General features: G+C 37.8%; 1 protein-coding gene across 1 annotated transcript; it reads right to left on the reverse strand.

The window, feature by feature from the left end:
• Positions 1-220: 220 nt before the first annotated feature.
• On the reverse strand, positions 221-8143 carry LOC119418051 (inhibitor of nuclear factor kappa-B kinase subunit alpha). Its single transcript, XM_037685301.1, has 21 exons — positions 7979-8143; positions 7802-7896; positions 7595-7712; positions 7463-7532; positions 7288-7376; positions 7088-7177; positions 6865-6989; positions 6265-6372; positions 6006-6141; positions 5713-5913; positions 2989-3091; positions 2518-2641; positions 2291-2442; positions 2134-2195; positions 1933-2042; positions 1614-1663; positions 1325-1433; positions 1078-1225; positions 901-947; positions 598-697; positions 221-304 (listed from the first exon to the last, which is right to left on the reverse strand). Exons 1-21 carry the CDS (start codon positions 8084-8086, stop codon positions 251-253), a joined length of 2199 nt encoding a protein of 732 aa, XP_037541229.1. The 5' UTR covers positions 8087-8143; the 3' UTR covers positions 221-250.
• Positions 8144-13658: the final 5515 nt, after the last annotated feature.

Consider the following 13658-nt stretch of genomic DNA (forward strand, 5'->3'; position numbering starts at 1 on the left):
ATCTCATCATGCATAATTTGTCAGCAGCACTGTTTTAGGTAAAACATTATCAGAAAAATAAATACATTATTGTTACCCCCAGAAAAACTTTGAAGATTATGCAAATACGTTTAACTTGAGTCAAGAATAGTTTATCACGTATCATTTAATGTTTCCTTACAGCATTACATAAATATAAATAATATAATGTGAAAACACAAAAAGATGAGTAACTTTAGAACAGGCACTTATTAAATTAGACTTTATAAAGCTACTTAGACTTGACTTTCACTCCTCCAACCTGAGTCCAGCTCCAGTCCTGATCCTGGAGAGGAAGAAACAAAAGTGGAACTACTAAATTATCCACCATCAATACACCAAGACTTTTCTCCAAACTCAAACAGAAATCTAAGAAACGGGCAAGTTATGGGTTTAAGATAATAATAATAATTTTTTTAAAAAGCAAAGACGCAATATGGTGGTTTATTTTTACAGTACTAACATCTTGCACATGTAGCTTGTTGATTCAAAAGTTGTGCAGTGTGTGTTTTAGTGTTTGCTAAAGCTAAAGCTACTTATAGACCAATTAGTGCAACGCTTTACAAGTTCATACTGTACCGTAACACTGTGCTCCATCTCCTGGGTGGCATCTTGCAGAAGAGAAGTGAGATGACTCATATAACGCTGATTTTCATCCAGTAAGTTACTGACTGTTTCACTGAAAAAGACAGAACACTAAGCAAGCTGCATGTCACTTGTAATCAAGTAATAACCACTTCAATGCTCTTATGGGTGTTATGTTTGTGAAAAAGAAGCATCATGCAGCAGGCTTATCATAGCAGATTTCCAATTCATCCTCAACACATCTTAGCTAATAAAATAAATTTTGAGGCAGTGAGCTGAACCTTGAAGAGATTTTACCTGTCAGATGGTTGTTGCACAAGAGATGAACATGGAGAAATTTGGGCCTAGGACACAACCAACACACAGTTAGGTACTAAAAAAACCTGACAACCGCATTTAATACTGCTGAGCGTCAAGCTTCTGATGTCTCACGGTTAATGAAGTTTCCTGTACTCTTATACCCTGTATACTTACACAAGCAATCTTCAGAAGGAACCAGAACTCCTTCTGTCTCTTCATTTGCATCTGCATTAGTTCAGCACTTGCAGTTTTTATTTTCACAAGCGCCTCATCCAGTTTAGGGAACAGGTCCACGATGCGTCGCTTACATATCAGGATTTTACTTCAGGTAAAAAAAAAAAACAGACTGAATAACATAACACACACAGTACAGAATTTTGCATGACTGTAAGTGTCTGCAGTAAACTTGTGGGTAAATTACCTCAAATGAGTGTAGAGGTCTTTTAACACTCTGTCCTGGTTCTGAACCATCTGGAGTATCGTCCTCACCATGTCTGAGCTGTCACTGTAGCCATGCGGAGGGTCAGGACCTGCAGAAAATGTCCTTTGTGGATCAGCCATTCAGTAAATTACACACTACAACTATTAGGTATCCTGCTTAGTATATGACAACATAAGTTTTTACTTTCCAACTTCTGCAACGTTTCAACTTAACTGTATCCACAGCAACATTATATAAAAAAACTCATCTGAGAAATGTTTTTACTAACTTTTGCATTTAGCCTTTAGTTGCTTGTAGAGTTCAATAGCTTTATCTTCACTGGGAAAAAAGATAAACAGTATGTGATTATTATAGTTGTTCAAACTTATTTTACAAAGTTTTGCTGGAATAGAATAGTCCACAGTCCACAAAAAAAAAACAACCCAAAAAACCGTACATTTCTCAAAGTTTGTTACACTGCCAATCATATGGGTATGAGTTTCTTTAAATGTATTATTTGACTAAACATCTGAAGCTCAAAAAACAGATCGAATGCACATTTGAGCGTCTGTAAAATGCAAATCAGAAAAAGTTGAACAGTTACTGACAGCTTTTGCATCACATCTCCTTGTCTCCTGGCAAACGGACTCCTCTGCAGCTCCACGATCTCGGAGTGCAGAGCGACTATCTCGTCATCAAGACGACTCACATCTGCAACCTACAACAACAACAACAAAAGAACCTTTTAACTTTAAATATCAAAACGTCAAGTTTTAAACGAATTGCTATGAAGTTATCAAATGTCCTACCTCTGTGAAGTCATCAGCCTTCTTTTCATTTTCTTGCCACGTCTTCAGCATTTTTTCAGAAGCTTCACATAAACACACAACAACAGAAAGATTCCTTGGGGTTCATTGGATTAAAATGTACGCACGCTTCACAGAAAAGAGGATAAAATGCACTCACAGATGCCAGTGTTCATCTGCTGGGTGTACTGCTCAAGATCGTGCTGGATGCTGGTTTTAAAGATGGCCAGTTTGGCTCGGAGCTGCTGCGACTCTGAAAGCAGCACGTTCTTGAACCGCGTTAAGTTGGTGTTGTATCGCAGGAGGCTAAGTCTGCAAAGACACACAGGATTAAGGACGTTTACATTTGTTGGTGTGCTTTGATTAAATGAGTTACACTGTACGCACATGGCAGCTCTCTGTCCCTGGTACAGGCGGAGGTAGTCCTCCTTCAGTCCGCACACGTAGCTGACTGCTTCACCCCACACCTTTCTGAGAGCAGACAGAGGCAGCTGCGTCCTCGTTTCCCTGACTGGAAGTAACACACAGGGCACAAACCAGAACCTAATGTATCAGTACATCTTATACAATAAAATGCTTGAAGAATATTCATCAGTTTTGAGTTAGACCCTTAGAAGAAAAAGGGTTTTAATAAAAAAAATGAGGTTTATGTTAAGGATGCACGATATTATCGGCATGTTATCGGTATCGGCTGATATTAGCGATAAATTTAAATATCGGACATTCCATCAAAATAACACTGATATCAAAGGTGCTGTTTATTAACTGTTAACAACTTTTAACGACAAAAGAAACAGTCCAGAGACAGCAGGAGAAAAACAGAAACATCATTTTATGGCTCAGAATTACGAGTCTCACCTATAAAGTTAACACTGTCTGGCAGAGGTCTGGCTGTCAGTGGTCCAGAATACTTGGTAAGGCTCTTATCAAACAGGAACACTATGAAGGTGTCCCAGCCACGCTGCAATCAAATCAAATAATCAGAATGATCAGACTGCACAATTTCCCGAGATGATAGAAATGTCATTCGAACATTTTCATCAACGGAAACAACAATAAAGTCGAACTCAGGATGTCCAATATTTTAAAAAGAAACTGTTCCTGTTAAAACACGCAAATATAAGAGCAGCTGAAGTTACAAGGAAATACGCCTGGTCTATTTTCATGCAGAGAACTGTAAACGACAGCTTTGCCCAATCTTATTCAAAAGCTGTGAATCACCTCATTTCCTGAGTGCCCACCGGTTGAAGTCAAAAAGTTCTCGTTTGCGGCGCAGTTGCAATGCGTGAACTTGTAGCAATGCTGTTAGTTGCATGTTAAAGGAAGAGAAGAGGCAAGCTTTGCTCACAAGAGAAATCCAGCCTCGATTCTTTACCCAGATCTACTTAATTTGTGCACATGCCAGGTAGAATAAGTTTAATACGTGAAAGTATTTGTTTACAACACGCCATTTAAAAAGTAACAGGAATGCTTTGAATAGGGATGCACGATATTTGAATTTTGGCTGATATCCGATATGCCAGTATGTTAAAACTTATTTAGCTGATAACCAATACCAATAATGTTTTCTAGACCTACTCTGCTGTGGATTTAAAATACTACATTATTCTGCATGGTGTTTGTCAATTTGGCCTGCTAACAGTGCAGATGCCAAAAGGGGCTGAAAATGATTTAACACTTCAATTTGGATTATGTTTAATGTGAAATTTATTCATGACATTTACTCTCTAACAATGACAACACTCGAACAGTGCAACTTTATAAATGTTCACAAATCTTAACTTAACCTCTTTACAATGTACTTGACAGTTTTTTACATTAAAAATTAACTTAAAACAGAAGTCTTTTATATCGGTGAGTTATTTTGATGGAATGGCCGATGTCCGATATTTAACTTTATCGTTAATATCGGCCGATACCAATAATATGCCGATAATATCATGCATCCCTAGCTTTGAACATTGAAGACTGAGGGTTTATTTTATAATGACAACTTTAAAAAAAATTATTGGGTGCATCTGTTTTTATTCTATTTTTTTTAATTATAAGTTTAGTTCAGATCTTTTTGAAGTATAGTTTCATGGAAATATAAACAAATATTACCTGTTCCCCATGGTAGACAAAGCGATCGCCTCAGTTTGGCTAAGCTAAGGATAAGCTAAAGGCTTGTCCAAGTTGAACGCTTTCTCCTTAAACCAACTCCCGTTTAAAACATTTCATAGAGATCCAACCAAATACTTTTTTAAATAAACGTTTATACCTCTGTCAGTTTCACTTTACACTGGTATTCTCAATTTTAATCATTCCTGCAGGAAGCGCTGAAGGCTGCGCCAAAAATGCTACAGCTAGCTGCCATAATTTACACTTGCAACTAACCATAGGAATCTTTGTAAATAACCGTGTAATGGGAAGTTACCAGAGGTGTACAGATTTACAAACTAACGTCTGCATGAACCGCCGTGAAAGCTTTCTTTTGTTACGTTCCACGTAGACGACTGCTCTTCCAGTTTTACTTGTCTGAGGAAAACTTCCTTGAATCGTCTGCAGCTCGACAAAATGCAGCTGCTCAGCTTCTGCCTGAAAGTTCTCCAACGTTCCACCTTTGCTGATCACTTTGCATTAACTTCCTTTCAGTTCAAGGTTCTGGTCTGGACTTTTAAAGCCCAGTGTAATGTTACACCTTCATACATTCCTGATCTTTGATCTCACCATGAGAACCCTGAGGTCGACTGATCAGGGACGTTTAATCCTAAACCAAGACTAAAAACTGAAGGGGACAGATCCTTTGGAGTCGTTGCCTGGACACTCAGGGGCTCTTGCCCTCTCAAATACATTTTATTTAAGGAAAGCTGAATTAGGCCGACGTTTGATTAGCTTTTTTAATCATCTTTTATACTGTAGCCCTTTATATAATTTTAATTCTTATATTACCTTAATATCGAACATTTTTCAGTCAGGTCATCTGGACAGTTTCTTTTTTTGTGCTGAAACGTTTCGCCTTCGATCCAGAAGGCTTCATCAGTCAAGGAAAAACACAACAAAACTGATTGCCCCAACAGCTTACTCCAAAATGGAACAAACCAGTTTTGTTGGTGCTAAGATGGTTTCAGCACAAAAGAAAAAACTGTCCAGATGACCTGACTGAAAAATGTTGGATTGTTTACCTGGATTATTGAGCATGGATTTGTTGTTTTCAACCAGTTTGACATGACTGTCAACAAGGAAGAGGGCCGGCAATGGAGGAGGGGGCGTACCAAAGAAACCATTTTAGCACCAACAAATCTGGTTTGTTCCACTTTGGAGTGAGCTGTTGGGGGAAGAATCAGTTTTGTGTTGTGTTTCTTTGACTGATGAAGCCTTCCGTATCGAAGGCGAAACGTTTCAGCACCAAAAAAGAAACTGTCCAGATGACCTGACTGAAAAATGTTGGATTGTATACCTGGATTATCGAGCATGGACTTTGTTATTACCTTAATATCTTTGTTGTTTTTATGTGATTCTGATGTGAAGTGCCTTGTGATTTTTATCTTGAAAGGCACTGACTATTAGTTAATTTAGCTTATTTTCTGTTTTTCCACATACCAAACCTTCCGGAAGACAATGAGCTGGCGGCCACCTCGGGTCGAGAGACATTCCTGTCTCCAGCAGCAGCTCCTGGCTCAGTGGGGGGATGTGTGCCTGGGTGTGTATCTCCAGACGAAGCTGCAGGGAGAGCAAACTTTCCTCACCACCCAAAACCATTGAGTGCAGCTGGGCTGACGTCATGTCCAAAACATGCATAACCTAGAAAATAAAAAGCAGGTGCAGAATGGGAAGTTTGCTTTGCAGTCTGGCGTCTTGTGTTCAGTGACAAAAATAAGGTTCGAGTGATTAACCTTCATGCTGAGAATATTCTGCAGAGTGGTGTAGAAGTATGGCTTGTTTGTTTCAGGATCGAGCCCTCCACCACGGACTGCAGGATCCCACAGCAACACCATCTGAAGAATGGACTCGACCGGTTCCAGCAGCACTCTGAACATGCACAACCGCACACAAACAGGTGACGCACTAGTTTCTTAGAAGAGAAACCCTCATTAGCTCCCAAAACCACTCAGTGGCAGGACGTTTATTTATTACAAGGCATCCTAATGTTACCTGCTGAGATTGTTGGGATATGGCAGACGTGTTGAGAATCGAACTTCTCCATTCATGTCCTCTACTGCCATGATGTCTTTAGGTCCTTTGTTCTTGACTTTGCTTGTCCTACAAAAAGAGAAATATGGTTAAGGAGAAAACAGCTCATCGAACTCTCGCCCAAAAATAAACAAGGCTGACAATAAATGCCTGTGTCAGGATTTTGTTGTTGTTTACATCACTTTGCGTGTGTTTTCTATTGATTTTATTGCTGAATCGACTAAAACTGAGCTAAAATCTTTAAAAAAAACACATGAGGATGATCAATTATTTATAGGTTATCTCTTTAGGACCTTGTAAATATTATAATTACTTTTACACTTTATGGTACTTTATTTCTGTACCCTTATTGTATGCTTTAGTATTTCTTGGTTGTTTGTTCTTTAAATTTTTTTTTATCGAGTCAAATCGGTTCTCCTCATCCTAAGCATTTCATCGTACTGTTAACCTTGTGTTAACCTTGCATATGACAAATAAACACAACTTGAACTTAACCTACCGGTAACCTGAATGAGTTTTAACGTGTAGGTCAGTCTGTAAACGGATGAATCGTTGACTCACCAGTGTACTGGCTGCATGTTATGGAGAAATGGCCGAAAGCCACAAATGCATTCAAAAATAACCGTCCCAAAGCTCCAGTAGTCCACACTTACAGTGTACGGTTTACTCTCGAACAGCTCTGGAGCCTGCCAGAAAGATTTGCAACAAGAAAGCGTGCCTCAGAACTTACAGGAAATAAAAACTGCATAAAGAGAACTGCATCGCTGATGCAACACTTGGTTACCAAATACTGAAGAGTTCCAACGAAGGATGTACAAAGACTGCCTTGATCCAGATCTTTGGCATAGCCCAGGTCTATGACTTTATGGACAATCTTGGAAAAAAAAACCCATTAGCATTACTAATAACTGACAGTAAAATCCAGAAAAAAACAATAAACAAGTATGATATTGCAAATTACACAAACTACGTGAATTTATACACCTTTCCATCAATTTCTTGCAGGACTATATTCTCTGGTTTTAGGTCTCTGTGAATGATTTTATTGTCATGAAGATACTGAACACCAGAACCTGCACATATTGAAGAAGATCCACACATCAGTGTGTAATTTAATACAGTTTCTATCTATTAAAGTAAAAGCAGGTGAAAACATTACCCATATCACTGAGCAGCAAGAGGACTTCACTTTCTTTTAGCCCACAACAATTTTCAGGTTTATTCAGCACCTAAACAAAAAGCATGAAGTGTTATTTAGAGTTATTTAGTTTATCTAATACTAATTCGGTACCTTGCGTAGGTCTCCTTTGGAGCAGTACTCCATGGCCAGCAGCGGCAGGTCATTTAAAGCAATTGAGTTTAACTCGTCTGGAACTTCTCTGGCTTTAACAATATTCACATGGTTCAGCCTGTAAAAAAAAAAAAAAAAGATTAAAATGCTCAACGTGTACTGAAAATTATGCATAGGCTTTATTCAGTATCAAAATCTAACCCTCACTTTCTCATGATCTGGATCTCTCTGCTCCACCAGTCTCTGTTCTTGCTGCTCAGCTCCAGGCGGCACAGTTTCACAGCAATCTTCTCACTGGACTCCTGCTCCGCAAATGAAAACGACACATCTGAGCCCCGAGTTCACGGTCATCTAGGAGGTACAGAGTAAAATGACAATACTTACAAGGTGCTGGTACAGGTAGACCTGGCCGAAGCCTCCCATCCCAAGCTTTTCCTTCATTTCCCAAGAGCCACACAGTTGGCTCTGTTTAGGTACAGCTCGATCCATCATGTGCAAGGGCCTCAGCTGGAAAATAAAACATTTTCTATCATAAACGTATAGGGGTGCACCGATTGCAGTTTTCTGGCTGATCACCGATTTCTAAAAAGTCTGACCTGCTGATTTCGATTTTGGCCTATACCGATTTTGTTTTATAAGCGACACATAAAACATACCCTTGAACAATATCCTAGAAACAATACAAGCTTCTTTTAACTGGCCATGATGGTATAGTGCTCTGAACTATAAGTGAAGTTCAGAGAATTGTGGTTAAAACTACAAAAATCGGCAAAATCGGTTTCTTATGCAATTATCGTCCGATTTCCCAAAATTAAGGAAATCGGGGTCGATAAATCGGCCAGACGATTTATCGTCTCTGATTTATCGATGCACCCCTAATATTCATGCATTCAAGAATGATGTTTCACATGAGTTTGACCATATATTTAAACTTTTTAGTTTAATTTGCTTTGTGCAACAGCTTCTTTTTGCCATTGTTGCTAAAAATGTTCAACAATCCACACACACAAGTGCTTTAACTGCTCTATTTCATCCCAAACTACTTTAATTTATGCCTGTTTTCCTCTGTTTTAGACTCACATTACTGTCACTTGGGTTAAAAAAAAAACAACCTGATAGAAATCTGGACTATATAAAACTTAACAAAAGTAATATATCTGAAGTCAGCTCACCTGCCTGTCCTGAAGAGTCAACAAATGACAGCGGACTGTTCGTCAGATCATTGTCGCTTGTTCTCTCAGTTAGTGTTCGAGTACGAACACTGAACCGTCTAAAGAATACCACTACTCAGTAACCATGGCTTATATTTGATGTTTTCTGCTCTAGCTTGGAGAGAAAAGCTAACGATAGCTCACCGTCAGCGCAAACTGAAAGTACACTGGGGTGGGAGGGAACTGAGCATGCGCAGCAACAACTTTGGCAACGGGCGCTGTTCTCCCTCCTGATTTTTTTTTATTTATTTACTCATTTAAAGTATTATTCTTTATTTGCTTGCACACAAACAAGCAAATAAAGCCTTTTAGTATTTTATTGCCAAAATAGTGAAGTTTGTTTCCCCTTGTGGTTAATTATTATCGTAAAAGTTAGAAAAATCCCTGGCATTTAAAAAATAAAATATCAAGGCACTTCACCTATTTGGACACTAGATGGCGCAAAACGCAAATCTCAGATGATTGGACCGTCGGAGAAGAACAGGTCAGTCTTTTTCATTCATTCAACCTTTATTTATACAGGTTAGTCTCATTAAGTCACGGGGACTCATTTACAAGAGAAACCTGATTTTAACAAAGCGTGATGACAACAGTAGACAACAAAGACAACAGTAGACAATCATAAAAAGCATACGTCCTTAGATAGAGAACTTTACTAATTGGCTTATCTATGTGAATGTTCCTGTAAAGTGCCCTGAGACAACTTTGTTGTGATTTGGCGCTATATAAATAAACTGAATTGAATTGACAAATTGAGAAGAACAAACAAAAGGAAATGGTATTAAAAAACAAAACAAAAACCACTCAATTGTAAAGCGATGTAGAAAGCTAAAAACAGGAACATGTCTGCATTGGTTTTTGCCAGGAAATTAGCAGATGTTTGAAGCCACTTAGAGAGGTCAAGGTCGAGAGCTTTTTGCAAGATATTCCAGGAAACAGGAGCGGAGTAGGAGAAGGCCCTTTTGCCTAGTTCAGTCCGCACTGAGGGGACACTGCAGGTAATAATGTCCTAACAGCGCACGCTGTAGTTGCACTTGCGCAGTGACATGTGGAGGAGATGTATGAAGGCAGCAGACCAAGAAGTGATTTAAAGATGAAAATGTACCAGTGAGAGAGTCTGCGTGAAGTTAATGATGACCAGTTAACCAGTGAATACAGGGCGCAATGGTGGGTACTGTAGTTACTACCAATTATGAATCTTAGCGCACCATGATAGGCAGCATCCAGCATCTGCAGGGTGCTTGTAGGGGCGTTCAGGTAAATAATGTCACCGTAGTCAATGGAGGGAAGGAAATTTAAGTCACAGTTACAAGGCGTTCCCTAGAAGAGTTATACAGGATCTACTTCTGATAAAGAAACCCTATTTAACTTTCAGTTTCCTTAACAAGTTTTCCACGTGGAGCTTAAAAGAGAGACGCCAATCGACCGAGATACCCAAATATTTGAAGGAATCAACAAACTCAATAGGGACACCATTTTGAGGATAAAATCGAAGGAAGAACTGCTGGGACCGACTTCCTGTTTGAAAACAACATCCCTTTGGTTTTGTCGGCGTTCAGGACAAGTTTGAGACGGAACAAATCTGACTGGATGATGTCGAAAGCGGATTACAAAATCTGGAAAATCTCAACAACTGTTTTAGCTCAACAATAAACAACTGTGTCATCAGCATAGAAATGTAAGGATGCATCAGGGATGCTCTGACCTACATTTATATGTAGATTGTGAAGAGGGTGAGACCTAAGATTGAGCCTTGAGGTACACCGTTGTTAACCGTTAAATAACTGGAAGAAGTACCTTCATGTTAAACACATTGTCACTGATCTGAGAGATAGATAAAGAACCAACCAATGGTGTGAGCTGAGAAACCAATTTCTGAGAGCTTATGACACAAGATGTCATGATCCACAGTGTCAAAAGCTTTAGACAGGTCTAAGTAAAGTGCAGCACAATGATGGCTGATGGCAATTCAAATACTGCATGTGCAAAAGTCATGGAACAATCTTCATAGTCATTTTAAGTTGTGCATCTACAACTGATAAACTTTTTTGCAACAATAGATCAACCTTAGCCAACACACAAATGTCTAAAATTCTATAATTTTTTTATATATATATATTTTTTTGCAGATGTTGAGCAAAACTTTGCTCTGGTAGTGTTTGCAAGTCATCCCCAACATATGCTCTGAGTGCTAAGAAATCACGCAATATTGTTTATAACTTTGGAGTGAAAGGCAGTGGGTGATATGCATTCCTTCAATGAATACTTTAATTTCTTTAACATTTTCATCCAGTTTGTTGCAGTGTCTTGTAAGCTTTAAAAATGAAATGGTCTAAATGCATCACAGGTTTTCATTTAGTCTTTATTATATATTATATTTTTTGAGTGTTCGTGTGTGTTTAATCCATTGTCAGAGGAATAAGTTCTGTTTAACTTGACATTTAATTCTGAGCTACAAAATCCTTGAGGCACAAAAGTTTCTAAACCTGAGGAATGAACAGGAGTGATGTTTTATGTTGAAACTGAATCTTTAGACACTTTGACGACAGCCTGTCACAGAAATACATATTGTTTCTGTTTTTTTTTTTAAGTTTGATATATTCAAAATAGTCTTTTACTGCCAACAAGGTGAAACAATTTGTCTTTTGAGCCATGCCAGGTATTTGATCTTTTATTTAACAAAATGTATTTAAAAAAAAAACCTTTTAATGCACTCTTAAATTGCTATATTTTTTTCCAGGCATGATTGTTCTTTCGTCCTCCACAACTCCTGCAGGTTTGGAGTTTTATTTATTTAATTTTTTGTAAAATAAATGATCGAATGAAACAATTTTAACATGGCTCCATGTAAGAAAGGATAACTAATATTGCAGTTATGAGACGAAACAAAGCTTATCATTATAACTGCAATGAAATGATATAAATCGCACAACCGTTTCATGTGTGTATAAAACAGATAAATTGCCTAAATTGTGAGGGAGAGCTAAATATTTCACAACTTTAAAACAATGAGTTCACAGCTGTTCAACAGAATTTGCAACCATCAGAAAATCTGATGACATGCAGGACTGCAGTCATGATTTCTGAGCCGATGCAGCAACAACAGCTGTTTATTGCTCATAACTAGACTAAAGCTACCGAACGTGTCTTTGAGTCATTTCAGTTTGTTATTGAATTTGCCAAAACAGGCAATTTATTTTAGTAAAAAATATATTAAAAAGTACTATCTCTCTTAAACAAGAAAGTGTTTTGTTCATCGATAATTGGTTTAACTTAAAAATGTTGATATAAGGTTTAACTTGAAAAAATAAAATAAAAAAAGGAAATGAGCGATTTTCTGAAAAGGAAAATGTGAGCACATTGTGTTTGTGATGCAAACTCCAGAAATTGTTAAACAAGAATATTGTGTTCTTTAGAGCTAGTTTGTGTGATAAATAATTTTTTAAAAATGCTTTTACACTGCAGACATTTACTCCCCACACTCTTGAATATTATTGATATTTGGTGTCTTTATGACTTTTTTCAGATTCAAAATGTTTTTTTGTTTCAACTGTTTCAACTTTCTTTTGCGAGGGGATTTTAAATGTACTTTACATCTGAGTGTAGGTTTATGGTTCTCAAGCAGGAACCGATGGAAGACCCCCACCGGGTCAGGTGCTCCGTCGATCGGGGAGCTCGGAGTAGAGCTGCTGCTCCTCATCGAAAGGAGTCGGTTGAGGCTGATGCCTCCTGGACACCTCCCTTTGGAGGTTTTCTGGGCATATCCCATTGGGAAGACACAATAAAAACAGCTTAAAACAAATCAATAAAACAGCATTTAATAATAAATCTTAAGGTGACTATCTAACTGAAAGCTTTATTGAAATGTGTCTCAGATTCTACCCTGTTAGTAAATTCAGAACCAAACTAATAATAACTTTAAATGAAGGGAAATTGAATTAATAAGTCAAGTCAAATTTAAAACAGCAGATGTTACCAAAGTGCTTAATATTATATATTTTAAATATATACTTAATATTGCTCTGTTTAACTGTGCCAGTTCATGGACAGTATTTTTTGCATAAAGGAAAGTGTATTTAAACAAAGTTTTTTTTTTTTTGAAAAGCTAATAAAACAAACAGAAAAGAAAAAACTAAAAACGTCCTCCAACATACAGAAACTTCCTTTTCCTAATAAGTCGTTAGAGTTGATACCGACATTTGTTGCCCACCTCCAGTTCTATTTTAAGCCGTTTCAAATTTAAAATTCGCACGAAAGAAATGTCAAACAGCAAAGTTTGTGGTCGCTGCTTTCAGAGGAAGTTGAATGAGCTCTCACATTTTTTTATTTATGTTCTTCTGAGAAGCCAAACCTTCTTGAAGTCTTTTTGACTTGGTCTTGAAGGCTTTTGTAGACTTTCTGCAGGTTTTCTAATTGTGTTTCTTGAACTTTGGATGCTTTTTTAAAAGCAATTTTTAAGGTGGCCAACAGGTGCAAACAAATATCAAACACATGTATGATGCAGACTCAAAAACACGCAAACACAAAAAATTCAAATGCAAACACACACAAAAACAACACATGCAAGCACAAAAGAACAAATGCAAACAAAAAGGTCCTTGCTCAATAATCCAGGTATACAATCCAACAATTTTCAATGCAGGTCATCTGGACAGTTTCTTTTTTTGCTGAAACGTTTCACCTTCCATCCGGAAGGCTTCATCAGTCAAGGAAACACACAACACAAAACTGATTCTTCCCCCAAACAGCTTACTCCAAAGTGGAATGCAAACACAAAAAACACATGCAAACACAAAAAACACATGCAAACACAAAAACACATGCAAACACAAAAACACATGCAAACACAAAAA

The sequence above is a fragment of the Nematolebias whitei genome, chromosome 1, assembly GCF_014905685.2.
Source record: "Nematolebias whitei isolate Nwh7 chromosome 1, NemWhi1, whole genome shotgun sequence".
NCBI lineage: Eukaryota > Metazoa > Chordata > Actinopteri > Cyprinodontiformes > Rivulidae > Nematolebias > Nematolebias whitei.

What these genes read in the sequence shown, in the direction of transcription:
- LOC119418051 (XM_037685301.1), bottom strand. Translation starts at nt 8,086, where the DNA reads ATGATGGATCGAGCTGTACCTAAACAGAGCCAACTGTGTGGCTCTTGG. An exon ending in AACATGCAGCCAGTACACTG is followed by an intron (nt 6,373 to 6,864) that starts GTGAGTCAACGA and finishes CTCTTTTTGTAG; the next exon opens with GACAAGCAAAGTCAAGAACA. An exon ending in CAGGGACAGAGAGCTGCCAT is followed by an intron (nt 2,443 to 2,517) that starts GTGCGTACAGTG and finishes GTGTCTTTGCAG; the next exon opens with ACTTAGCCTCCTGCGATACA.